General features: G+C 45.0%; 1 protein-coding gene across 1 annotated transcript in view; it reads right to left on the bottom strand.

Annotated features, from left to right (window-relative positions):
* The window catches only part of LOC120026197 (rho guanine nucleotide exchange factor 28-like), an 86,450-nt gene extending 64,979 nt beyond the window's left edge, over positions 1-21,471 (bottom strand). The window contains exons 1-4 of the mRNA XM_038971022.1: positions 21,236-21,471; positions 17,377-17,420; positions 8,439-8,595; positions 7,618-8,034 (exon numbers count right to left, since the gene is read on the bottom strand). Coding sequence (XP_038826950.1) covers positions 7,618-8,034; positions 8,439-8,595; positions 17,377-17,409 — 607 coding nt within the window. The 5' untranslated portion in view covers positions 17,410-17,420; positions 21,236-21,471. The remainder of the gene's footprint in view (positions 1-7,617; positions 8,035-8,438; positions 8,596-17,376; positions 17,421-21,235) is intronic.
* Between the last annotated feature and the right edge of the window lie 1,138 nt (positions 21,472-22,609).

The following is a 22,609-nucleotide window of genomic DNA, read 5'->3' as shown; positions in this document are numbered from 1 at the left end:
TTGAAACAGTCTAGACCAGCAATGAAATCAGAGGCAAGTTTTGAGTTAGTGTTGCCAGTCTGTCTCTGGCTCTGCCAGCTGGTTGTTTGGTTGACCTGTTTGGCAAGGTATCGATGTGGCACTATTGTTGTGTTGCATGCAGAAACAGACTTGCACCAGAGATGGTGTTCATCTATAGTATGCCTTACTAACCTGTAAAGGCAATGTAACACCATATAAAGCTCCTCATGTGACATAATGGGATTGTTACCTCGACTAACCTGTACATTGCACTCGGTACCTGTACACTGCACATTGACTCGGTACCGGTTCCCCCTGTATATAGCCTCGTAATTGTTATTGTGTTATTTACTCTATTTCTTGAACTGCACTGTTGGTTAAGGGCTTGTAAGTAACCATTTCACTGTAAGGTTTACACCTGTATTATTCGGCGCATGTGACAAATACAATTTGCAGGATTTCTTAGAAGTGTCCCGCTCCTTGAAAGCGACAGCTCTAGCCTTTAGATCAGTGATGTTGTGTCTTTGGCTATGCCGGATTAAGTGATATGACATGCTATTCTAAAATATAATTTCTCTGTAATGAATATTACCTGATTAAGCTAATCAGGTAAATGTAATTAACTAGAAAGTGGGGCACCATGAAAGAATGTTTTTTTTTAAATGTATTTGTATTTTTTATTTCACCTTTATTTAACCAGGTAAGCTAGTTGAGAACAAGTTCTAATTTACAACTGTGACCTGGCCAAGATAAAGCAAAGCAGTGCGACAGAAACAACAACACAGAGTTACACATGGAATAAACAAGCGTACAGTCAATAACGCAATAGAAAAAAAAGAAAGTCTATATACAGTGTGTGCAAATGGCATGAGGAGGTAAGGCAATAAATAGGCCACAGTAGCAAAGTAATAACAATTTAGCAGATTAACACTGGAGTGATAGATGAGCAGATGATGATGAGCAGATGATGGTGTGTAAGTAGTGATACTGGTGTGCAAAAGAGCAGCAAAGTAAATAAAAACAATATGGGGATGAGGTAGGTAGAGTGGGTGGGTGGGCTATTTACAGATGGACTATGTACAGCTGCAGTGATCGGTTAGCTGCTCAGATAGCTTATGTTTAAAGTTAGTGAGGGAAATGTAAGTCTCCAGCTTCAGCGACTTTTGCAATTCGTTCCAGTCACTGGCAGCAGAGAACTGGAAGGAAAGGCGGCCAAAGGAGGTATTGGCATAGGGGATGACCAGTGAGATATATGTGCTGGAGCGCGTGCAACGGGTGGGTGTTGTTATCGTGACCAGTGAGCTGAAATAAGGCGGAGCTTTACCTAGCATAGACTTATAGATGACCTGGAGCCAGTGGGTCTGGCGACAAATATGTAGCGAGGGTCAGCCGACGAGAGCATACAGGTCGCAGTGGTGGGTGGTGTAAGGTGCTTTGGTAACAAAACAGATGGCACTGTGATTGATAGACTGCATCCAATTTGCTGAGTAGAGTATTGGAAGCTATTTTGTAGATGACATCGCCAAAGTCGAGGATCGGTAGGATAGTCAGTTTTACTAGGGTAAGTTTGGCGGCGTGAGTGAAGGATGTTATGTTTTCTGACGCACGCGTGGCCATGCACGCCTCCAACTCAATCATCAAGTTTGTTTTCTGACGCACGCGTGGCCATGCACGCCTCCAACTCAATCATCAAGTTTGTTTTCTGACGCACGCGTGGCCATGCACGCCTCCAACTCAATCATCAAGTTTGTTTTCTGACGCACGCGTGGCCATGCACGCCTCCAACTCAATCATCAAGTTTGCGGACGACACTACAGTGGTAGGCTTGATTACCAACAACGACGAGACGGCCTACAGGGAGGAGGTGAGGGCCCTCGGAGTGTGGTGTCAGGAAAATAACCTCACACTCAACGTCAACAAAACAAAGGAGATGACTGTGGACTTCAGGAAACAGCAGAGGGAGCACCCCCCTATCCACATCGACGGGACAGTAGTGGAGAGGGTAGTACGTTTTAAGTTCCTCGGCGTACACATCACGGACAAACTGAATTGGTCCACCCACACAGACAGCGTTGTGAAGAAGGCGCAGCAGCACCTCTTCAACCTCAGGAGGCTGAAGAAAATCGGCTTGTCACCAAAAGCACACAAACTTCTACAGATGCACAATCGAGAGCATCCTGTCGGGCTGTATCACCGCCTGGTACGGCAACTGCTCCGCCCACAACCGTAAGGCTCTCCAGAGGGTAGTGAGGTCTGCACAACGCATCATCGGGGGCAAACTACCTGCCCTCCAGGACACCTACACCACCCGATGTCACAGGAAGGCCATAAAGATCATCAAGGACAACAACCACCCGAGCCACTGCCTGTTCCCCCCGCTATCATCCAGAAGGCGAGGTCAGTACAGGTGCATCAAAGCAGGGACCGAGAGACTGAAAAACAGCTTCTATCTCAAGGCCATCAGACTGTTAAACAGCCACTACTAACATTTAGTGGCTGCTGCCAACATACTGACTCAACTCCAGCCACTTTAATAACAAACTTAGGGAGGAGGCTTCTGATGTTAACATGCATGAAACCAAGGCTTTTTCGATTACAGAAGTCAACAAATGAGAGTGCCTGGGGACACGTAGGGCCTGGGTTAGCCTCCACATCACCAAAGGAACAGAGGAGGAGTAGGATGAGGGTACGGATAAAGGCTAGCAAAACTGGTTGTCTAGTGCGTTGGGGACAGAGAATAAAAGGAGCAGATTTCTGGGCGTGGTAGAATAGATTCAGGGCATAATGTGCAGACAGGGGTATGGTGGGGTGCGGGTACAGTGGAGGTAAGCCCAGGCACTGAGTGATGATAAGAAAGCTTGCATCTCTGGACATGCTGGTTATACTGGGTGAGGTCACCGCATGTGTGGGAGGTGGGACAAAGAAGGTATCTAAGGCATGTACAGTGGGACTAGGGGCTCCGCAGTAAACTAAAACAATGATAATTATCCTAAACAGTATACAAGGCATATTGACATTTGAGAGAGACATAAATCGAGGAATAAAGCAATCACAGGTGTTGATTGGGAGAGCTAGCTAAGTCAAGAACAGGTAAGACAACAACATCTAATCAGCTAAGTCAACAACAACAGGTAAAATGGCGATGAATGGGCAGAGAGGGTCGGTTAACTACACACAGGGCCTGAGTTCGGGGCTAGGGCCGACAGATAAACAAAGGTAAACAAAGTGGAGTACCGTGATAAATGAACAGTCCAGCAGGCATCAGCTACGTAGCGAAGTGATCATAGGTCCAGTGTACAGCAATAGATAAAACAGGGAAGCCGCTAGGTAGTCGTTACTACGCTAGCACGCGGGAGAAACAGCGTTTAAAGTTAGCAGTCCGGGGTAAGTAGAAGCGTCTGCTCAGTCGTCCGGCAAAGGCCGGTTGAAGGCACAGCTGATGGAATTACGTCTGCGGACCAGACGTGGTGGTACGGCGGGCCGCCGTGTCGACGAAGGGAACGGGCCAGATGGCGAAAGAGGTATTGTGGTTGTGGTAATTTAGTTTGCTAGCCGGGAGATGCGCCTGGCTCAGGGCTAGCTTCGGGGCTGGGTCACTCAGTGGCAGCTAGCTAGCTGTGATGATCAATGGTCCAGGGTTTACGGCAGGAATCTGGCGTTGTAGTGGAGAAAACAGTTCGAGGCTGGCAGGTATTATCCAGGCTAAAAAAACAGCTGGTGCCTGAGCAGAGGGTAAAGGCCACTAGCAGTGGCTAACAATGACTAAATAGCTAGTAACTTAGTTAATTAGCTGGCTATCTTCTGATGAAAGTTTTGGATATAGGGTCTAAAAAAATAGCGGATCCGTGTCACATTGAGTGAGGCGGGTTACCGGAAGGTATATTTAATTTTAAAATGGAAAAAGAGATTGAAAAATAAATTGGAATATATACAAAAAAGGCGAAAATACAAAAAGTAAACGAGAGGACAACAAACCACGTATGCACTACTACGCCATCTTGGAGATACTTATAGAGCTGTTATCTTCCGAATAAATGTCACGGCATTCATCGGAAGAAGAAGAGGAATCGTCAGACCAAAATGCAGCAGGGTACGTGTTCATCTTTATTCGCTTAACTGACTGAACACTGAATACAAAATAACAAAAAGAATAGCCGAAACAGTTCTGCAAGGTGCAACCAACACTAAACAGAAAATAACTACCCACAAAACACAGGTGGGAAAATGCTACCTAAGTATGGTTCCCAATCAGAGACAACAATAGACAGCTGTCCCTGATTGAGAACCATACCCGGCCAAAACAAAGAAATACCAAAACATAGAAAAATTAACATAGAATGCCCACCCAAATCACACCCTGACCAAACCAGAATAGAGACATAAAAAGCTCTCTAAGGTCAGGGCGTGACAGTACCCCCCCCCCCCCCCAAAGGTGCGGACTCCGGCCGCAAAATCTGAACCTATAGGGGAGGGTCTGGGTGGGCATTTCTCCACGGTGGCGGCTCTGGTGCGGGACGTAGACCCCGCTCCACCTCTGGCTTGGCCCACTTTGATGGCGCCTCTAGTGCGGGGACCCTCGCCGCCAACCCCGGACTGGGGACCCTCGTAGCGGGCCCCGGACTGGGCACCCTCGTTGCGGGCCCCGGACTGGGCACCCTCGTTGCGGGCCCCGGACTGGGAACCCTCGTTGCGGGCCCCGGACTGGGCACCCTTGTTGGAGGCTCCGGACTGGGCACCCTTGTTGGAGGCTCCGGACTGGAGGGCGTCGCTGGAGGCTCCGGACTGGAGGGCATCGCTGGAGGGAGGAGATGCAGAGACAGCCTGGTGCGTGGGGCTGCCACAGGGCCCACCAGGCTGGGGAGACCTACAGGAGGCCTGGTCCCTAAAGGAGGCACAGGATGAACTGGGCTGTGGGGGAGCACTGGAGCTCTGGTGCGCAGCCTTGGCACCACTCCTCCAGGCTGAATGCCCACTTTAGCCCGGCCCCTCCAGAGTTCAGGCACAGGTCGAACCGGGCTGTGGGGGAGCACTGGAGATCTAGTGCTTACCACTTGCACCTCTCCACTTGGCTGAATGCCCACTTTAGCCCGGCACGGGCGGAGCGCAGGCAATGGACGCACTGAACAGTCCCAGCGCACCGGAGACACAGTGCGCAGAGCCGGCGCAGGATACCCTGGGCCGAAACGGCGCACCGGAGACCAAGCGCACTGAGCTGCCACAATCTGCCCTGGCTGGATGCCCACTCTCGCATGGCACTTGCGAAGGGCTGGCATATAGCGCACCGGGCTATGAGCGCGCACTGGAGACACCGTGCGCTTTACCGCATAACACGGTGCCTGACCAGTACCACGCTGCTTCCGGTAAGCACGGGGAGTTGGCTCAGGTCTATAGCCTGACTCCGCCAATCTCCCCGTGTGCCCCCCCCAAAAAAATGTTTGGGGCTGCCTCTCATGCCTGCTTCGCTGACTTGCCTCATATCGCCGCCTCTCAGCTTTAGCTGCCTACAGTTCCTCTTTTTCGGACGGCGATATTCCCCAGCCTGTCTCCAGGGTCCCTTTCCGTCTAGTATCTCCTCCCAAGTCCACAAATCCTGAACCCTCTGCTCCTCCATACCACGCTGCTGGGTCCGCTGTGGTGGGTAGTTCTGTAACGGTCATCATTGCATGAGGAAGGATCAGACCAAAGCGCAGCGTGGTAAGTGTTCATGATATTTATTCACACTGAACACAAGAACAAAACAACCAAGTGAGAAACGAAACCGAAACAGTCCTGTCAGGTGCAGAAAACACTAAACAGAAAATAACTACCCACAAAACACAGGTGGGAAAATGCTACCTAAGTATGGTTCCCAATCCGAGACAACGATAGACAGCTGTCCCTGATTGAGAACCATACCCGGCCAAAACAAAGAAATACCAAAACATAGAAAAATGAACATAGAATGCCCACCCAAATCACACCCTGACCAAACCAAAATAGAGACATAAAAAGCTCTCTAAGGTCAGGGCGTGACACTTAGTGCCAGCATCGGTTTACCTAATTTCTACACATTCCATTGGTTCACATTAGCTACCGACAGAATACAGTACATGTCACTATCTGAAATGCAGGGATTTTCTGCCATTGAGATCCTTGGGCGGGCCGGGTAAAGTTTATATATATGTATGTATATACATTATAAACATTTTTGGGATGGAATAACACTTTGTATAAATGTAAATGACTAAAACCAGATATGAAGTATGTAGAAAAAGATAGTGGCATATTTTTGTTATAATATCATCTTTGACAACTAACAATCACCAAAATAAAATTTAGACAGTCAGGGAGAATTGAAAATTCTCCAAACAATGAATTTATTGATAATTCTCCAAACAATTAATATAGCAGTATTGATTTTGTTATTTAAGCAAAAACACAGCATTAGCCATGGTGAAATGCATAGAATTGAAGGGAATTAAATTTAAAACCAACATTTTCTCTCGGAATTGTAGAATTGCAGGAAATGTCATGCCCTGATCCGTTTTACCTGTTCCTGTGATTGTCTCCACCCCCTCCAGGTGTCGCTTTCCCCCCAGTGTATTTATCCCTGTGTTTCCTGTCTCTCTGAGCCAGTTTGTCTTGTATGTTTAGTCAAGTCAACCAGTGTGTTTTTCCCATACTCATTTTGCTATTCTCCTTTTTCTAGTCCTCCCGGTTTTGACACTTGCCTGTTTCTGGACTCTGTACCCGCCTGCCTGACCATTCTGCCTGCCTTGACCACGCGCCTGACTGTCACTCTGTACCTCCTGGACTCTGATCTGGTTTTGACCTTTTTGCCTGTCCACGACCATTCTCTTGCCTACCCCTTTGGATTATTAAACATTGTAAGACTCCAACCATCTGCCTCCTGTGTCTGCATCTGGGTCTCACCTTGTGCCTTGATAGGAAATTGGCTTAATAATGCAAACATTTCTCTACACCGCCAAGATGGGGGAAATTACGTAGTGCCCATTGCCATGCCCCCTGCCACCCACCACCTAAGCCCCTTTTTGACCCAGAAAAAAACCTGAAATGTAATGACTGTAAAGTATTGTAAATCATCTGAATAGGTTTCCTTTAAAGTGTCTGTTAACCTAACATAGCAGGCGTAAAATAAACTAGATCCCCGAAAACTGGTCTTGACGAGAAGAAGAAAAAGCAGATCACAGGCTCACTTCCCATTTCCCCTGAAAACCGGAACATCCGGCACAGGCTAGGTAAGCCTACACAGTAACTATCATCAATCGTTGTTTTAATTGTAGAAAATAACACATTGATGATTATTCTTTCTGATCATGGATAACTGTCTCGGGTCATATCTTCCTTGCCTGTTTCTAATTATAATCTATATGACATAGGTCTATAGGCTAAGTAGAAATGTGTACAGAATGTCTCAAGTTCTAAGGTATCGGAAATCATCTGGGAAAGCTAGTACAGTACACTTGATGGAACTGCTCCAAAACAAGCTGTTTAGGGTCAGATTCCCTACCAACCACAACACACAACTCACGTACCCCACTACACTAGTCATAGGGCTATTCCACAGCAGCACTGGAAAAGCCCTATGTAAAAAGCCCAAGTAGTATGGTTGGTTACCTTCTCTAGGTTGGCTGGCCTTGCCGCTCCACTCCAGAGGGTAGTTCAGGTTGGCCACGGCCTGGGTTATCCTCTCATCCATCTCCCTGAGATGACACTCTATCTGTGGATCAGGTCTGGGTCTCCCACCTCTAACCCCCTCCTCCTCCTGGTCTGTCTGTCCCAGAGAGTGCTCCTTTCCTGGACCAGCGCTCATGTCACACTCCATGTCACCCTCCCCTGGAGCTGCTGAGACCCTCCTCAGAACCTCCAGGTGGCTCTGGGGACTCAGACAGTCGCTGTTGGCTAGCAGGTACTCGGCCACTTCCTGTGGCAAATCCCAGACGTACCTCAGGGAGGCCCTGCCTCCACAAGGCTTGGCTCCGCCCTCTGTGTGACGATACACTGTGACAGAGGCGGTCTCTTGGAGGTCGTGACCTGTGGAGGAGAGGAGACGAACAGATGACTGAGGATCAAATATGACAATAAGTGCCAACTCCCGATGAGACTGACACAAGTCCTTCTGACATTGACACACTACTAATATGGACACTGTGCAGCAATAACAGTTTTCTGCTCCTAAACATGATTTCTATTGAAGCTTGTGACGCAGCAACATGGATGGTCTTTATTAGGTTAGGCAAACTGCTGCTATCTACTGATTTATTACAATCTCTGTTATGTTGACCTGAACTTAAAAGAGCAGAAGAGGAACTAATGATAACTGGAAGTTAGTGACCCTGTATCAAACTAAGGGTTCTGTTCCAACCTCAGTCAGTAGCTCTGTGTGAGACAGTTAGACTGATCTGGGACCAGTGGACACTATAAACGGTGGGACTCACCAGGAACTGTGAAGCAAAGAGACTCTCCATCCTCCGCTCTCTTAACTACAGTAACATGGGCTAGTCTGGAACCTTCTAGAACCACGTAGAACTCTGTCTGTTCTGGTTCCCTGTCCAGATCTGGAACCTGTAACACAGCACGGACCTCCACCTGGCCCTAGAGAGAAAGAGAGAGAGGGAAACAGGGTTTAACTATGTGAAATCATTCATTGGTTTTCTAACAAGAGAGAAGAACAAAGTAAAGGAGAAGAAGATGGACAACACATTCAACACATTCCTGTGACTGTTCATCAAGGCCACCATTCATAACCTACTTACTACCACCTCCCCTCGCTGAACAGCCATAATAATGCAATGCTGGAGAATTCAAGCAAAAGGATAAAACACTTTCTCTTGCTTGTTGAGAAAATGTGTGTCTGAAAGGTTTTTTATACTCTTCCTCACGCTAAAGCCTTTTGATTATTTTCACTCGTTTTCAGACGTTTTCTCCATTTCCTGGATTCTGAGAGGCCCTTCAGAGCTAATGATGGAGGAAGAGAGGAATAGAGAGAGTGAGAGAGAGAGGTAGAGAGAGATACACCCCTCTTCCATCTTTGTGACTGTGGGAATGCTCCACTCCTCCACCCATATTTCACCCAGCAGAGCAAACTGCCTCTTCAGCTATAACACAAAGACAAGTTATCCCTCGCTTTCTCTCTTCTTCATCCTTAACTCTCCCCCTCTCTTGACAAATCTCTGTTGATTGATTCTTCTGTCTTTCACCCTCATTTTTCACACACTATCTCCATCTCTCACTTTCTCACCCCTCTCTCACTCTACCCATCTTGCTCTTTTTATCAAACTCTCTGTCACGATCGTGTGGAGGAGAGACGGACCAAAACGCAGCATGTGGAAAATAAGCCATCTTCTTTTATTTTTTCTACGAAGATGAACATGAAACGAAACACTATTACAAACCATACAAAAACAACAAACGACCGTGAAGCTATAAACGTAGTGCACACACACAGGCTACAAACGTTCAACATAGACAATTCCCCACAAACAGCTAAAGCCTATGGTTACCTTAAATATGGCTCCCAATCAGAGACAACAATAACCAGCTGTCTCTAATTGAGACCCAATTCAGGCAACCATAGACTTTCCTAAACACCTACACTCAACCATAGACACAGCTAGACAACTATACTAAACATAAACCCAACTACTCTAAATAAACCCCCTAAACCTTACAACCACCCTAGACACTACAAAACCCACATAAATTACCCATGTCACACCCTGACCTAACTAAAATAATAAAGAAAACAAAGAAAACTAAGGCCAGGGCGTGACACTCTCTCTCTCCTCTCTCTTCCTCCTTCCTCGCTCTCTCGCCCTCCTTCACGTGGAGGATTTTGTTTCCTTCCATAATTAGTATCGGTGGAGGTGGAGGCCTCTCTCTGAAGACGAGAAGGGTGGGATACAAATTACAGCTGTAACCTGATACCCACATGAAAGACGCCCAATCACACGGCTGCATAGTCAGTGGAAAAGTTGAGGACGGACAGACGGACATCAACATGTCACAGAGACCAGCCCTAATCTGTCTAGGAGTTATACACTGAGCTTTGGTGATCTTTGACAATACTTTCCCACAGAACACACAGCATTGTGAAGAACAACAACATAGGCCTGGCTGGCTATAAGGTCAGAGCTATTTCACTGCTCACTGGCCGCCAGATACAGGCTATTGAACCAAGGACAATGACCCATGAACAATAAAAATGTCATGGACCAATAAGAACACCAAGGCAACCACACTTTAATATTTCAGAATGGCTGTTTTCCTTGAGTAATAATCTGTCTATGAAAGAGGAATCACAATGAACTCCACCATAAAATGGGAACTACCACAAGCACAAATGACAGCGGACAAGAAAACAAAACACAGACGTTAGTCATCAAATCAAAATCTGATATATTATCCACTTACACAATATATACACAAAAGTATGTGGACACGGGCCTCCCGGGTGGCGCAGTGGTCTAGGGCACTGCATCGCAGTGCTAACTGCGCCACCAGAGTCTCTGGGTTCGCGCCCAGGCTCTGTCGCAGCCGGCCGCGACCGGGAGGTCCGTGGGGCGACGCACAATTGGGCTAGCGTCGTCCGGGTTAGGGTGGGTTTGGCCGGTAGGGATATCCTTGTCTCATCGCGCTCCAGCGACTCCTGTGGCGGGCCGGGCGCAGTGCGTGCTAACCAAGGGGGCCAGGTGCACGGTGTTTCCTCCGACACATTGGTGCGGCTGGCTTCCGGGTTGGAGGCGCGCTGTGTTAAAGAAGCAGTGCGGCTTGGTTGGGTTGTGCTTCGGAGGACGCATGGCTTTCGACCTTCGTCTCTCCCGAGCCCATACGGGAGTTGTAGCGATGAGACAAGATAGTAATTACTAGCGATTGGATACCACGAAAATTGGGGAGAAAAGGGGATAAAATTTAAAAAAATAAAAATAAAAAAAAAATAAAAAAAAGTATGTGGACACCTCTTCAAATTAGTGCATTCGGCTATTTCAGACATACCGGTTGCTGACAGGTGTATAAAATCGAGCACACAGCCATGCCATCGCTATAGGCAAACAATGGCAGTAGAATGGCCCGTTTTGAAGCATTTATTTGGGCTGAAATTTCTGAGGCTGGTAACTCTAATGAACTTATCGTCTGCAGCAGAGGTAACTCTACGTCTTCATTTCCTGTGACGGTCCTTTGAGGCATTTGAGGGTTTTTGCGACTGCACTTGAAGAAAATGTAAAAGTTCTTGAAATGTTCCGCATTGCCTGACCTTCATGTCTTAAAGTAATGATGGACTTTCATTTCTCTTTGCTTATTTGAGCTGTTCTTGCCATAATATGGGCTTGGTATTTTACCAAATAGGGCTATCTTCTGTATACCACCCCTACCTTGTCACAACACAACTGATTGGATCAAAGAAATTCCACAAATTAACTTTTAACAAGGCACACCTGTTAATTGAAATGCATTACAGGTGACTACCTCATGAAGCTTGTGCAAAGCTGTCATCAAGGCAAAATTATTTGGTTACTACATGATTCCATGTGTTATTTCATAGTTTTGATGTCTTCACTATTATTCTACAATGTAGAAAATAGTAAAAAATTATGAAAAACCCCGGAATGAGTAGGTGTGTCCAAACTTTTGACTGGTACTGTATTTTTGGTCATGTAGTGTATGTTATCAACAGTAAGATAGACACTAACCACTTCAGCATAACCACCCAACACTACATCTATTGAATGGGAACAAGAAAGAGGAAGGCAATATGAAGGAGTGCTTGAGAGGTAGAAAACCAGTGTATTGACCTGCAACTGATAAGAACAAGATAACCCTTCTTTCTCATTTAGTTTGATAAGACCGGATTCACAGAGGGTGTGTGTGTGTGTGTGTGTGTGTGTGTGTGTGTGTGTGTGTGTGTGTGTGTGTGTGTGTGTGTGTGTGTGTGTGTGTGTGTGTGTGTGTGAGAGAGCGAGAGAGAGAGAGAGAGAGAGTGTGTGAGAGAGAGAGAGAGAGAGAGTGTGTGTGTGTGTGTGTGTGTGTGTGTGTGTGTGTGTGTGTGTGTGTGTGTGTGTGTGTGTGTGTGTGTGTGTGTGTGTGTGTGTGTGTGTGTGTGTGTGTGTGTGTGTGTGTGTGTGTGTGTGTGTGTTTGTGTGTGTGAAAGGGTGGCAGACTGACGTCACAGCGTTGATCCATGGCCTTTGCTCTGCTCCAGCCTTCCAGGCCTGCCACATCATTAAGCTGTGACGCTGTGACACAGTCGGATCGAGTGACACTGAATTATTACCGGTGAACTCACCTCCACTCCCTGGAAGGTGCGAGGGTTTAGGCCTGGTCCCAAATGGGATCATTATGGAAAACGAAGATGGTGGGGAATGAACCCCCCCAAAATGGTCACTTCATACTGAAGATAGCTCTAATCAAATCAAATCCCATGTTATTTGTTACATGCTTGGTAAACAACAGGTGTAGACTAACAGTAAAATGCTACTTGTAGGCCCTGACCAACAATGCAGAGAGAAAAACAATAGAAAAATAATAACAATAGGAATAAATACACAATGAGTAATGATAACTTGGCTATATATACGTGGTACCAGTACAAAGTCAATGTGCAGGGGTACAAGGTAATTGAGGTAGATATGTACATGTAGGTAGGGGTAAAGTGACTAGGCAACAGGATAGATAATAGACAGTAGCAGCGTATGTGATGAGTAAAAAGAGTTCATGCAAAAACGGTCAATGCAGATAGTCCGGGTAGCTATTAAGTTAACTATTTAACTAACTATTTAGCAGTCTTATGGCTTGGGCATAGAAGCTGTTAATTTACACCCAAGTCGAAGCTTAAGGGTAAATGCTGAATGAAGATTGTTTTTCTGTTGCAGTCTTCCTCGTATAGCCTATTTTTTGGAGGCAAAACAAAGCCCTTAACCAACCTGACTTCTAACTAACTTGGCTTGAATCTTCACCATGCTCTCATGATGGTGATGAAAACAACAGCAGCAAGGTCACACCAACACATCCATGGGTTCTAGGAGACCAGGAACCATCTCCCTCCTGAGTGACCACACGCACACACACACACAGGTGACGTCTACAGTAGGAAGCCAGCCCTGATCTAGCCTACTGCAGCAACAACAACAACAAGCGTAAAGCTCAACAACAGTTGACCTGAATACATGAGGTAGCCAAGTAGCCTCAAAACAAGAATGATACGAAAAACAGAAGCGGCATCTGATATGCTGGCAAGACTCAACTACACACACTACACACACACAACACACAAGTGCACACAAGCACACACAAGCACACTCCCGCCTAGTCTAATTTCTACAGTCTTTGAATAATGTACAAGAACAACTGGTGGAGCTGTGTTCTACTGATCCCTTTGAAGTGTGTAGATGATCTGAAGTGGACGAGCAGGTTGTAATCCTCTTATAGAATCAGAACAGGACTGATCTGAATGGCCTTTTTTTTTAAACTAATGACTTCATGGAACAGCTTTGATCAAAGACCATCTGAGGCCACAGTGCTTAGAACTCGGCTTTTTCCAACATAGAACTTGGTCCTGTGTAAATCAGTTGGTAGAGCATAGCGCTTCGCCAAGAGTCGTGAGTTCGATTCCGTCTGGAACCACCCATGCGTAAAATGTATGCGCACATGACTGTAAGTTGGATAAAAGCTTCTGCCAAATGTCATTCATATTTTTATTTATATCTTTAACTCTGCCATTTTAAGTACCATACCAACTTCCAGGACATATACATGTACAATATGCTTGTATGAGTAGCCTACACACAAAGCATCTCAAGATTACTCAAAGACAATCAATCAAGCGTGGGAAAAATACATTTTAGAGGTGGGAAAATGTACTGTGTCCTTTGAAATAATGATGGGTGAAAATATTTAAAATATTCAAACGTCATGATATCATTCCAGAACGATGAAGTAGACACATGACAATGCAAAAGGAACCTTGATGTACTGTACATTCTATAATGTGAATCCATCAGGCCTTCATGGTGGGGGACTGTGGGTGTCTGAGCATCGGAACAGAGCAACGTTACAGTACACAGCCCATCAGCAGAGCTGCCTGAGCCACATTCCTCTGAACAAATCTAGCACACTAATGACACATTAATGTAAACGTCAAACTGACTGACTAAAACTCTCATGGCATCATAACCATTTCTCACAGATTCTCGGGATTTATGGCCATGGATTCGTTCTTACATAATGTGCAGCAGTAACCTGAATTGTTGTGCAAACCTACAGACATGAATGTGTGAAGAATGATACACAAAAGTTCAAGTTACAATCATGTCTAAATTGAAGTCTAGAAACGTCCTCCCTATTGCACTGAATGGTTGGTGCAGCAGATTAGGTCTGTATTAGTGGGACTACTAGATAATGTAGCCAAACACATTATGTGGTAGACCTAATGTGTTTTATCATATTTGCTTGCATCCAAGGGTCCTCTATTGTTGTACCTTGAGCTGCTAATCATCCAGTGATAAAGGAAAAACATGGTGAGATGTTCCTGTTATTCCCAGGTTGGTAAACCCGGCATGGCTAACACATTGCCTTCATTATCTGACACACTAAAAGGTTACAGTAATCATTAACCACAACTGTATGTACAGTAGATTGATACCGAGGCTTAGGACTGCCTCAACCAACAGTTTTTACCCCCTCTATCAAAGCATAGTGGCACCTGACACACACACATACACACCAAAATGTATTCCTTTTATCTCTGTTTCAAAAGTGGTAGAAAATAATCATCATGAACTTTTTAAAGAAGCAAAGACAATTGATGTTCTGTTTCCGTGTTTCTGTCAAGTAATTCTCTGTGACAGCTTTTGACCTATGAGAAGGCCTCACATTCCTCTCCTCTAACCCAAAACACCAGCAGCCTGCCAGTCCACTACCAGGTGATCTCTCACAGCCAGCCAACAATAGCACTGCCAGATCACCTCACACACACAGTATCAAACACACACATACCCACCTACACACACACACCTGGCCAAGCAGCACGGGAGTAGGCACACACACCACAAAATGCAGACACTTCATCTCATTCAAACTCAGTAAATCTCAGTCTGAACCTTCACACAGAACAAACCACAAATCACCAGACACAGGAAAATACACAGTGAGAACATCTACCTAGTATTCAATACTGTCCATTGTACTGACTACTTTCTGGTGTGGTGAGAGTCAAAGCAAGGCTCTATGTTGTCACTGTGTAGGTCTGCTCCACCAGAAAACTTTAACAGGCCAGTTATAATAACAGTCTTTAAATCAGTGAAATATAGAACAGCTTACATCCACAAAGCAGAGTGTTGATGTCTGGCTCTCATTCAGAGGTGCTACAGCGGCAGTGCTAGGACATTAGGGTGGAGACTACACCTCACCTTGTAAAACAGAAGTATATGTTCAACCTTAATGGTTCATTATCTTAATACTATACCAGAGAGGACGGAACTGAAACATGATCAAACCTAGTAAACTCTACTAAGAGTAGGTGGGAATTTGTGAGTATTTTCAAAGAAACAGGTTATACTGAACAGTGTTGTAAAAATGTCACTGCTGCTCACTAGTGAATTTAAGAGTTCTGCAACCAGAGATTAATAATATGAACAAATAATGAACTCGAGAAAACTGCCATATGAATCATGAATGTTACGTGTTCCATGATAGACAGACCAAACCTCAGGAAACCAGGCTCTCAAAAACAGGAAGGAAACATTGGTGGCATAGTAAAACAAACTATGCCACCTTACTCTCTCTCTCTCTCTCTCTCTCTCTCTCTCTCTCTCTCTCTCTCGCTCTCTCAATGTGCTCTGTAATGCTTCCAAACTCAAAGCATGCTCAGAAATACTTTTATAGTATCAACTTGTGTGGTGAACATGAGAATGCAGTTCTTGATAAATATTTCTGCCAGTGCACCCCTCCCTCCTTCCTCCTCCCTCCTCACCCCTCCCTCCTTCCTCTTCCCTCCTCACCCCTCCCTCCCCACCTCTCCCTCCTTCCTAGACTACGACTCTTTTCAATTCAGCTCTATTCAATTCCGGTTCTGGTGTAAGGAAACATAAAACAATGTCAGAAATACATAGAATCTACACTGAGTTTACAAAACGTGCTCTTTCCATGACATATTGATGTCACAAATGGCCCAGTGTCGTCCGGGTTAGGGGAGGGTTTGGCCGGCAGGGATGTCCTTGTCTCATTGCGCGCTAGTGACTCCTGTGGCGGGCCGGTCGCACTGCATGCTGACACAGTCGCCAGGTGTACAGTGTTTCCTCCGAGACATTGGTTCGGCTGGCTTCCGGGTTAAGTGGGCATTGTGTTGCATTCTCTCTCTCTCTCTCTCTCTCTCTCTCTCTCTCTCTCTCTCTCTCTCTCTCTCTCTCTCTCTCTCTCTCTCTCTCTCTCTCTCTCTCTCTCTCTCTCTCTCTCTCTCTCTCTCTCTCTCTCTCTCTCTCTCTCTCTCTCTCTCTCTCTCTCTCTCTCTCTCTCTCTCTCTCTCTCTCTCTCTCTCTCTCTCTCTCTCTCTCTCTCTCTCTCTCTCTCTCTCTCTCTCTCTCTCTCTCTCTCTCTCTCTCTCTCTCTCTCTCTCTCTCTCTCTCTCTCTCTCTCTCTCTCTCTCTCTCTCTCTCTCTCTCTCTCTCTCTCTACCAGAAATCTGGCAACGCTTCAGCACCTGGCCAGCTGGCTGGCCCACCCAGGATTCTACCACACAGGAGAAGAGGGAGATAGAAAAAGAAGGGGAGGAGAGGGAGGGGAAGTGAGATAGAGGAGAAAGAAAGAGACAGGTACAGGGACTAAGAGGGAGTGAGTTCACCTACAACAGAAAACACATGTATTGGAATAAGCATATAGACGCTCAGGTCTGGCCCTACTGGCTCAGACTCTCTGTCTCTCTGTCTCTCTCTCCACACACACACACACACACACACACACACACACACACACACACACACACACACACACACACACACACACACACACACACACACACACACACACACACACACACACACACACACACACACACACACACACACGTATATGTATAAAAGCATGGGCTTTTAGTGGGCTCAGTAGGCCCATCTGGAAGAACAGGCTGTGTGTAAAGGTTTATATCCCAGGGGAGTGTAACACACCAGGGTTAGATTTCACCTGTAGCCCAACATCAACACAAGGCCATACAGTCAACAACCAACCAGAGGGAGAGAAAGGGAACTGAAAGGGGAAACAGAGAGAGGGGACACTGAGAGAGGGGACACAGAGAGGGGAAACAGAAGAGGGGAAACAGAGATGGGGAAACGGAGAGAGGGGAAACAGAGAGAGGGAAGACGAAAGTGCAGGATGAACAGTACTTACATATAGAGGTACTTCTCCTCTGTTCAGCTCCATGTTCTGAGCATCTGATGAACCAATAAGAAGAAAAGGGCCATGCATATTATTATATTATTTAAACCATAGACTTTAAACCAACCACTGCAAATAACCAATATGTAACCACAACCCTGCATGCATCTGACTAACGACACAGTGTAACCATCGAGACCCTGATCAGCATGCCATGTACTGTAGCCCAGAATGGGTCCAAACTCCTCTCTAAGTCTGATTCATTAATTGAGCAGTCAGAGCTTCAGAATCACAAGGCTCTACTCTACGTGCGAGAAACAACCTAATCCTCTCATCATCCTGGTCTGTCGGAACATGAAGCCTTCTATGAAACACTGTTATCCTTTTAATATTATCCCATGTCCCCCTCCCTCCATTCCTCCCTCAATTTTTATTTCTCTCTTTTTTCTCCATGGTAAAGAGTGATCCAATCTATCTGTCTGTGTCTAGAAAATGTTACCTTAAGCTGCCCAGAATGAGATAATTTGTTCAAATTAAAAGGCTTTAGTGTGAAGTCTGTCTGTGCACGGTATAGTATTTGCTGTGTTTCTCTCTATTTGGTGGCAGGTTGCAGGAATGGAGGCCACTGTGCTGTAAGTGGAACTGTAGCCACATGCCTACACCTGATCCGCTGTGACTTCACTCTCAGTGTGTGTGTGTTAATACTGCATGACTGCAGAGTGACAGAGAGATGGTGTCAGCACTATAGAGGCATCGCTCAGTCTAGACACAAGGGGATGATGAGGAGAAAGCATATAGGAGTCAGAGAGGGACTCCCTGCTTTATTTGCATGCCTATTTTCCTATTAGGCCTTAGACTTTGGGTTACACAACACACAGGATAGGTCCCAAACAGAAACACACTCCACTCTCCTTGAAAAAGACCTCCTAACACTGACCCCTGACCTCTCTACCTCTTCAGTGTGTATGTGTGTAACAAACCAGACACTAGGACTGGCCCTGAGGAGACTAGCTAACGTGAACAATGAACAGCACACAGTAGAGTACAAAAACGTCAAAACCAGGAGGAACACTAGTTTTGACATCTGGTCATGTGCCAGAAATATTTTCAAATGTGAAGGTCCAGAGAGGTCAAGTGTGAACAGATCTGTTTCCTCTCACATGATATCACCCACATCAACCGTACATCACCTGAACAGGTAAATCTTGATTTCACCATACTATTTGGTAATTAGAAAATGTACCAGCTCATTGTCTTTGGCACATTGGCCACTTAGGTGTGGTTGTAAGATTGTTCTCAGGAACACCCAGCTATATACTCAGTTATGCATTAGAGAATGATTAATGGCCCCTGAGAAAAGGATGCAAGGTGGAATGATGGCAATGTAACACAGCTGTCAAGAGAAGCACAACAAAAGTCCTCAGTCTAGGAAACTAATAGCTTCTACCCTCAAGCCATAAGGCTGCTAAATAGTTAGTTAAATAGTTAACCTAATAGCTTCTACCCCAAGCCATAAGACTGCTAAATAGTTAGTTAAATAGTTAACATAATAGCTACCCGGACTATCTGCATTGACCGTTTTTGCACTAACCTTTTTGTCTCATCACATACGCTGCTGCTACTGTTTCTTATCTGTCACTTTATTCCTAATTATGTACATATAGTATCTGCCTCGTACCCCTGCACATGGACTCAGTACTGGTACCACATGTACACTGAACAAAAATATAAACGCAATATAAAGTGTTGGTCCCATGTTTCATGAGCTGAAATAAAAAATCATATTCATTTTCCATACACACAAAAAAGCGTATTTCTCTCAAAAGTTGTGCATTAATTTGTTTACATCCCTGTTAGGGAGTATTTCTCCTTTGCCAAGATAATCCATTCACCTGACAGGTGTGGCATATCAAGAAGGTTATTAAACAGCATGATCATTACACAGGTTTACCTTGTGCTGGGAATAATAAAAGGACACTCTAAAATGTGCAGTTTTGTCACACAACTAAATGCCACAGATGTCTCAAGTTTTGAGGGAGAGTGCAATTGGCAGGAATGTCCACCAGAGTTGTTGCCAGAGAATTTAATGTTAATTTCTCTACCATAAGCTGCCTCCAACATCGTTTCAGAGAATTTGGCAGTACATCCAACCGACCTCACAACTGGTTACCAAGTGTAACCACGCCAGCCCAGGACCTCCACATCCGGCTTCTTCACCTGCGGGATTGTGCTGATGAGTTTTTCTGTCTGTAATAAAGCCCTTTTGTGGGGGAAAACTCGTTCTGATTGGCTGGGCCTGGCTGCCAAGTGGGTGGGCCTATGCCCTCCAAGGCCCACCAATGGCTGCACTCCTGCCCAGTCATGTGAAATCCATAGATTAGGGCCTAATTTATTTAATTAAATTGACTGATTTCCTTATATGTACTGTAACTAAGTAAAATCTTTGAAATTGCTGCATGTCGCGTTTATATTTTTGTTCAGTATATATAGCCAAGTTATCGTTACTCATTGTGCATTTATTATTACTTGTATTATAAATTGTTTAACTTTTCTATTATTTCTCTATTTTCTTTCTCTCTGCATTGTTGGTCAGGGCCTGTAATGTAAGTAAGCATTTCACTTTTAGTCTCCACCTGTTGTTTACGAAGCATGTGATGAATAAAATGTGATTTGATTCGATTTTTGTAGACAGTATAACCTATTAAAACTACGGCTTAACTGTTTGTCTTCCTCATAAGTGCTCCATTAGCTCACTTTTTACAACCTTTTATAAGATAGCTGATATGGAAATATGATGGATTTTATGGTTGTGGAAACGTTATCTATTTTATGTTATTAAGGAGCAGGTTTCAATAGAATATGGTACCTATTTTCCGACAGAACAACTACACAAATCAAACAATCATCTAACATTTCACTCTCATCATCATCCTCCTCCTCCTCCCTCTCATCCTCCTTCCTCTCATCATCCTTCTCCCTTCCCTTCTCTTCCTCTTCCATATCCTTCTTCTACTCCTCCTTTCCCTATCTAAATAAAACAATCATTATCATCTATCACCCCCAGCCCCCCTCCCTCTCCTCCCCCTCCTCCTCTTTCCTCTCCAGTGAACCAGAGAGTGTGGAAAATAACCTTCTCACGCCAGGTCAGTCCAGGCCACCAACAGGATATCATTTCATACGAGGAAGTGAAACAGCTCTCAGATAATCAACAATACACACAATGCCTTATAAACACTCTCACTACACTCTCAAACATGGATCCTTATCCAGGCTAACGGAACCAATGACCTTCTCTAACAATACATTAGGAACTGACACATTTTTGTTATTGTATTGCATTCGTCACAAAGTGATGAACAAAAACCTGGTTGGACCTAAGTACCCAGAAAGAACAGCTCAGGATGTCAGTGGCAAATAACTGCAGAGGTATGGAAGAAACCTTGAGAGGAACTAGACTCTAGGGAGAGGGAGCCCAACCTCAGCAGTAGTCTACACTTCATTATACAGGTGTGATTATGTATTTATAAGGCATTGTATCATCAGCATCATCCTTCTATAGACGCAGTCAGCTGAACTATGCCAATGTCCTATTGAAAGAGAAGTGACATACAAGTGCTTGAATTTTGAGTGGCATCAGAAAGCTATGCAGAAAGCAAGTAATGTTCGTTCAGCATCTTCATCTTGTACCTCTATCCTCTGCTCTGCTCAACAACTTTTAGACATGTTAGATAATAGTGACTTATTTTCAAGAATCCCTTTCAAGAATCCCTTCATCAATGTTGACAAAGAGACATCGCCTACGTGTAGGCTATATTTCGATATTGTCTGGATATATTTTTGCAAGCGTAGACGTAAAGCGCTTTGACATTACCTGAGTCGTCCGCAATCTGCAGTTAGACCTTGCTTCCTGTGTAGAAAGTTTCCAATGTATTTTCTCCTAAAAGTCTGATGGTTTAGTCATTTCCCCAATAAGCAATGGTAAAAAAAAAAACGGAGAAAAAAAGCGAGTCTATTCTGTGAAGTCTCCCGTTCGGTAAGAAGAATGTAGTCAAACTTTAATTTTGGAGAAGTGGGTTTTCCAAAGCACCGCTGCCAGCCTTCGTTGTATCCGTCCTCTCCTCCACCCCGCGCGACGGTCCAGCCCCTCCTCTATCCATGAAGAGGCAGGTCTCTCCTCGCCCGTTCACCGTTCACGGCGAGAGCCACAATAACACCGTCACGTGTCCACAGACCTAGATGAGATGGGAGAAATGACGCAACTTCATTGAACCCTTTTCATACACAGGTGAGGTTGTGGTGAATGGGAGTCTGTTTGCCATGTACATAGAATAGAATAGAAGAGTATAATAGTATTGAATATAATAGGTTCCCTTATCACTGCCTTCTGAAGAGACAATAGTCTTTTGAAAATGTTAAAACTGTTCTCAAAATCGGTTGTTTTGTTACAGTAGCCTATTGCATGGTAAAATGGTAGCCTAATTAATAAGTAATGACATAAGAATTAATCTGTATGGAACAGTTTATTTCCATGGGTAGCTGGATGAGTATGCAATCCAAAACACTAAATATGCATGGGTAGTGCATGTTGCACTTTCTATTGCTCTGCTTGGCCTTCCATAAGGTCCACCATAAGTGACCAGTCTTGGAGCCTCCAACCCCCAACCATACTGAAAACAGATATCTTGCTGTTCTCCACTAACTTGTTACTGCACTCGTGTATACAAGGTCATACTCGTACTAGTGCCCATAGCAACAGGGGAGGAAATGAAAGTGAGGCCAAATGGAGTGCCCGCCTTTCCTGCTCTTTAGCCATTAACTAACATTGAGCAAATATGGAGTGGAGAATCTCTTTAGTTTAGGCTACAGCTCATAGGCAACAGCAACAGGAGCAGCAGTAAAACCATAAATTAACATCAGCCTATGAGTATGCCTACAACGCATAGGGGGGCTGGGGAAACAGTTGAAGACCAGGCAGAGACCACTGCAGTTGTACCATTGAGTATAGCTTGTAACCCAAATTGGCTGCAGCAATTATTCAGCTGAGTTAATGAAGAAATGTGTGAAATGTATGGCAATACCAAAGATGGTGGCGAAATGAAGATAGTTCACTCAGTCCGTGTACCATTGGAGAGAAAAAACACAAATGCAATAGCAGCTGGGTCTGGTCTACTTAGTTTATTGACTTTCATTGAACCAGAAAAAAAAAGTGAGTGGGGTGTCTCGCTTCCTCTTCCATCTCTGACAA

Source organism: Salvelinus namaycush, chromosome 31 (assembly GCF_016432855.1).
Source record: "Salvelinus namaycush isolate Seneca chromosome 31, SaNama_1.0, whole genome shotgun sequence".
NCBI classification, from domain to species: domain Eukaryota; kingdom Metazoa; phylum Chordata; class Actinopteri; order Salmoniformes; family Salmonidae; genus Salvelinus; species Salvelinus namaycush.
Note: the sequence above shows the minus strand (reverse complement) of the source record. Positions and strands in the feature narration are given on the sequence as shown.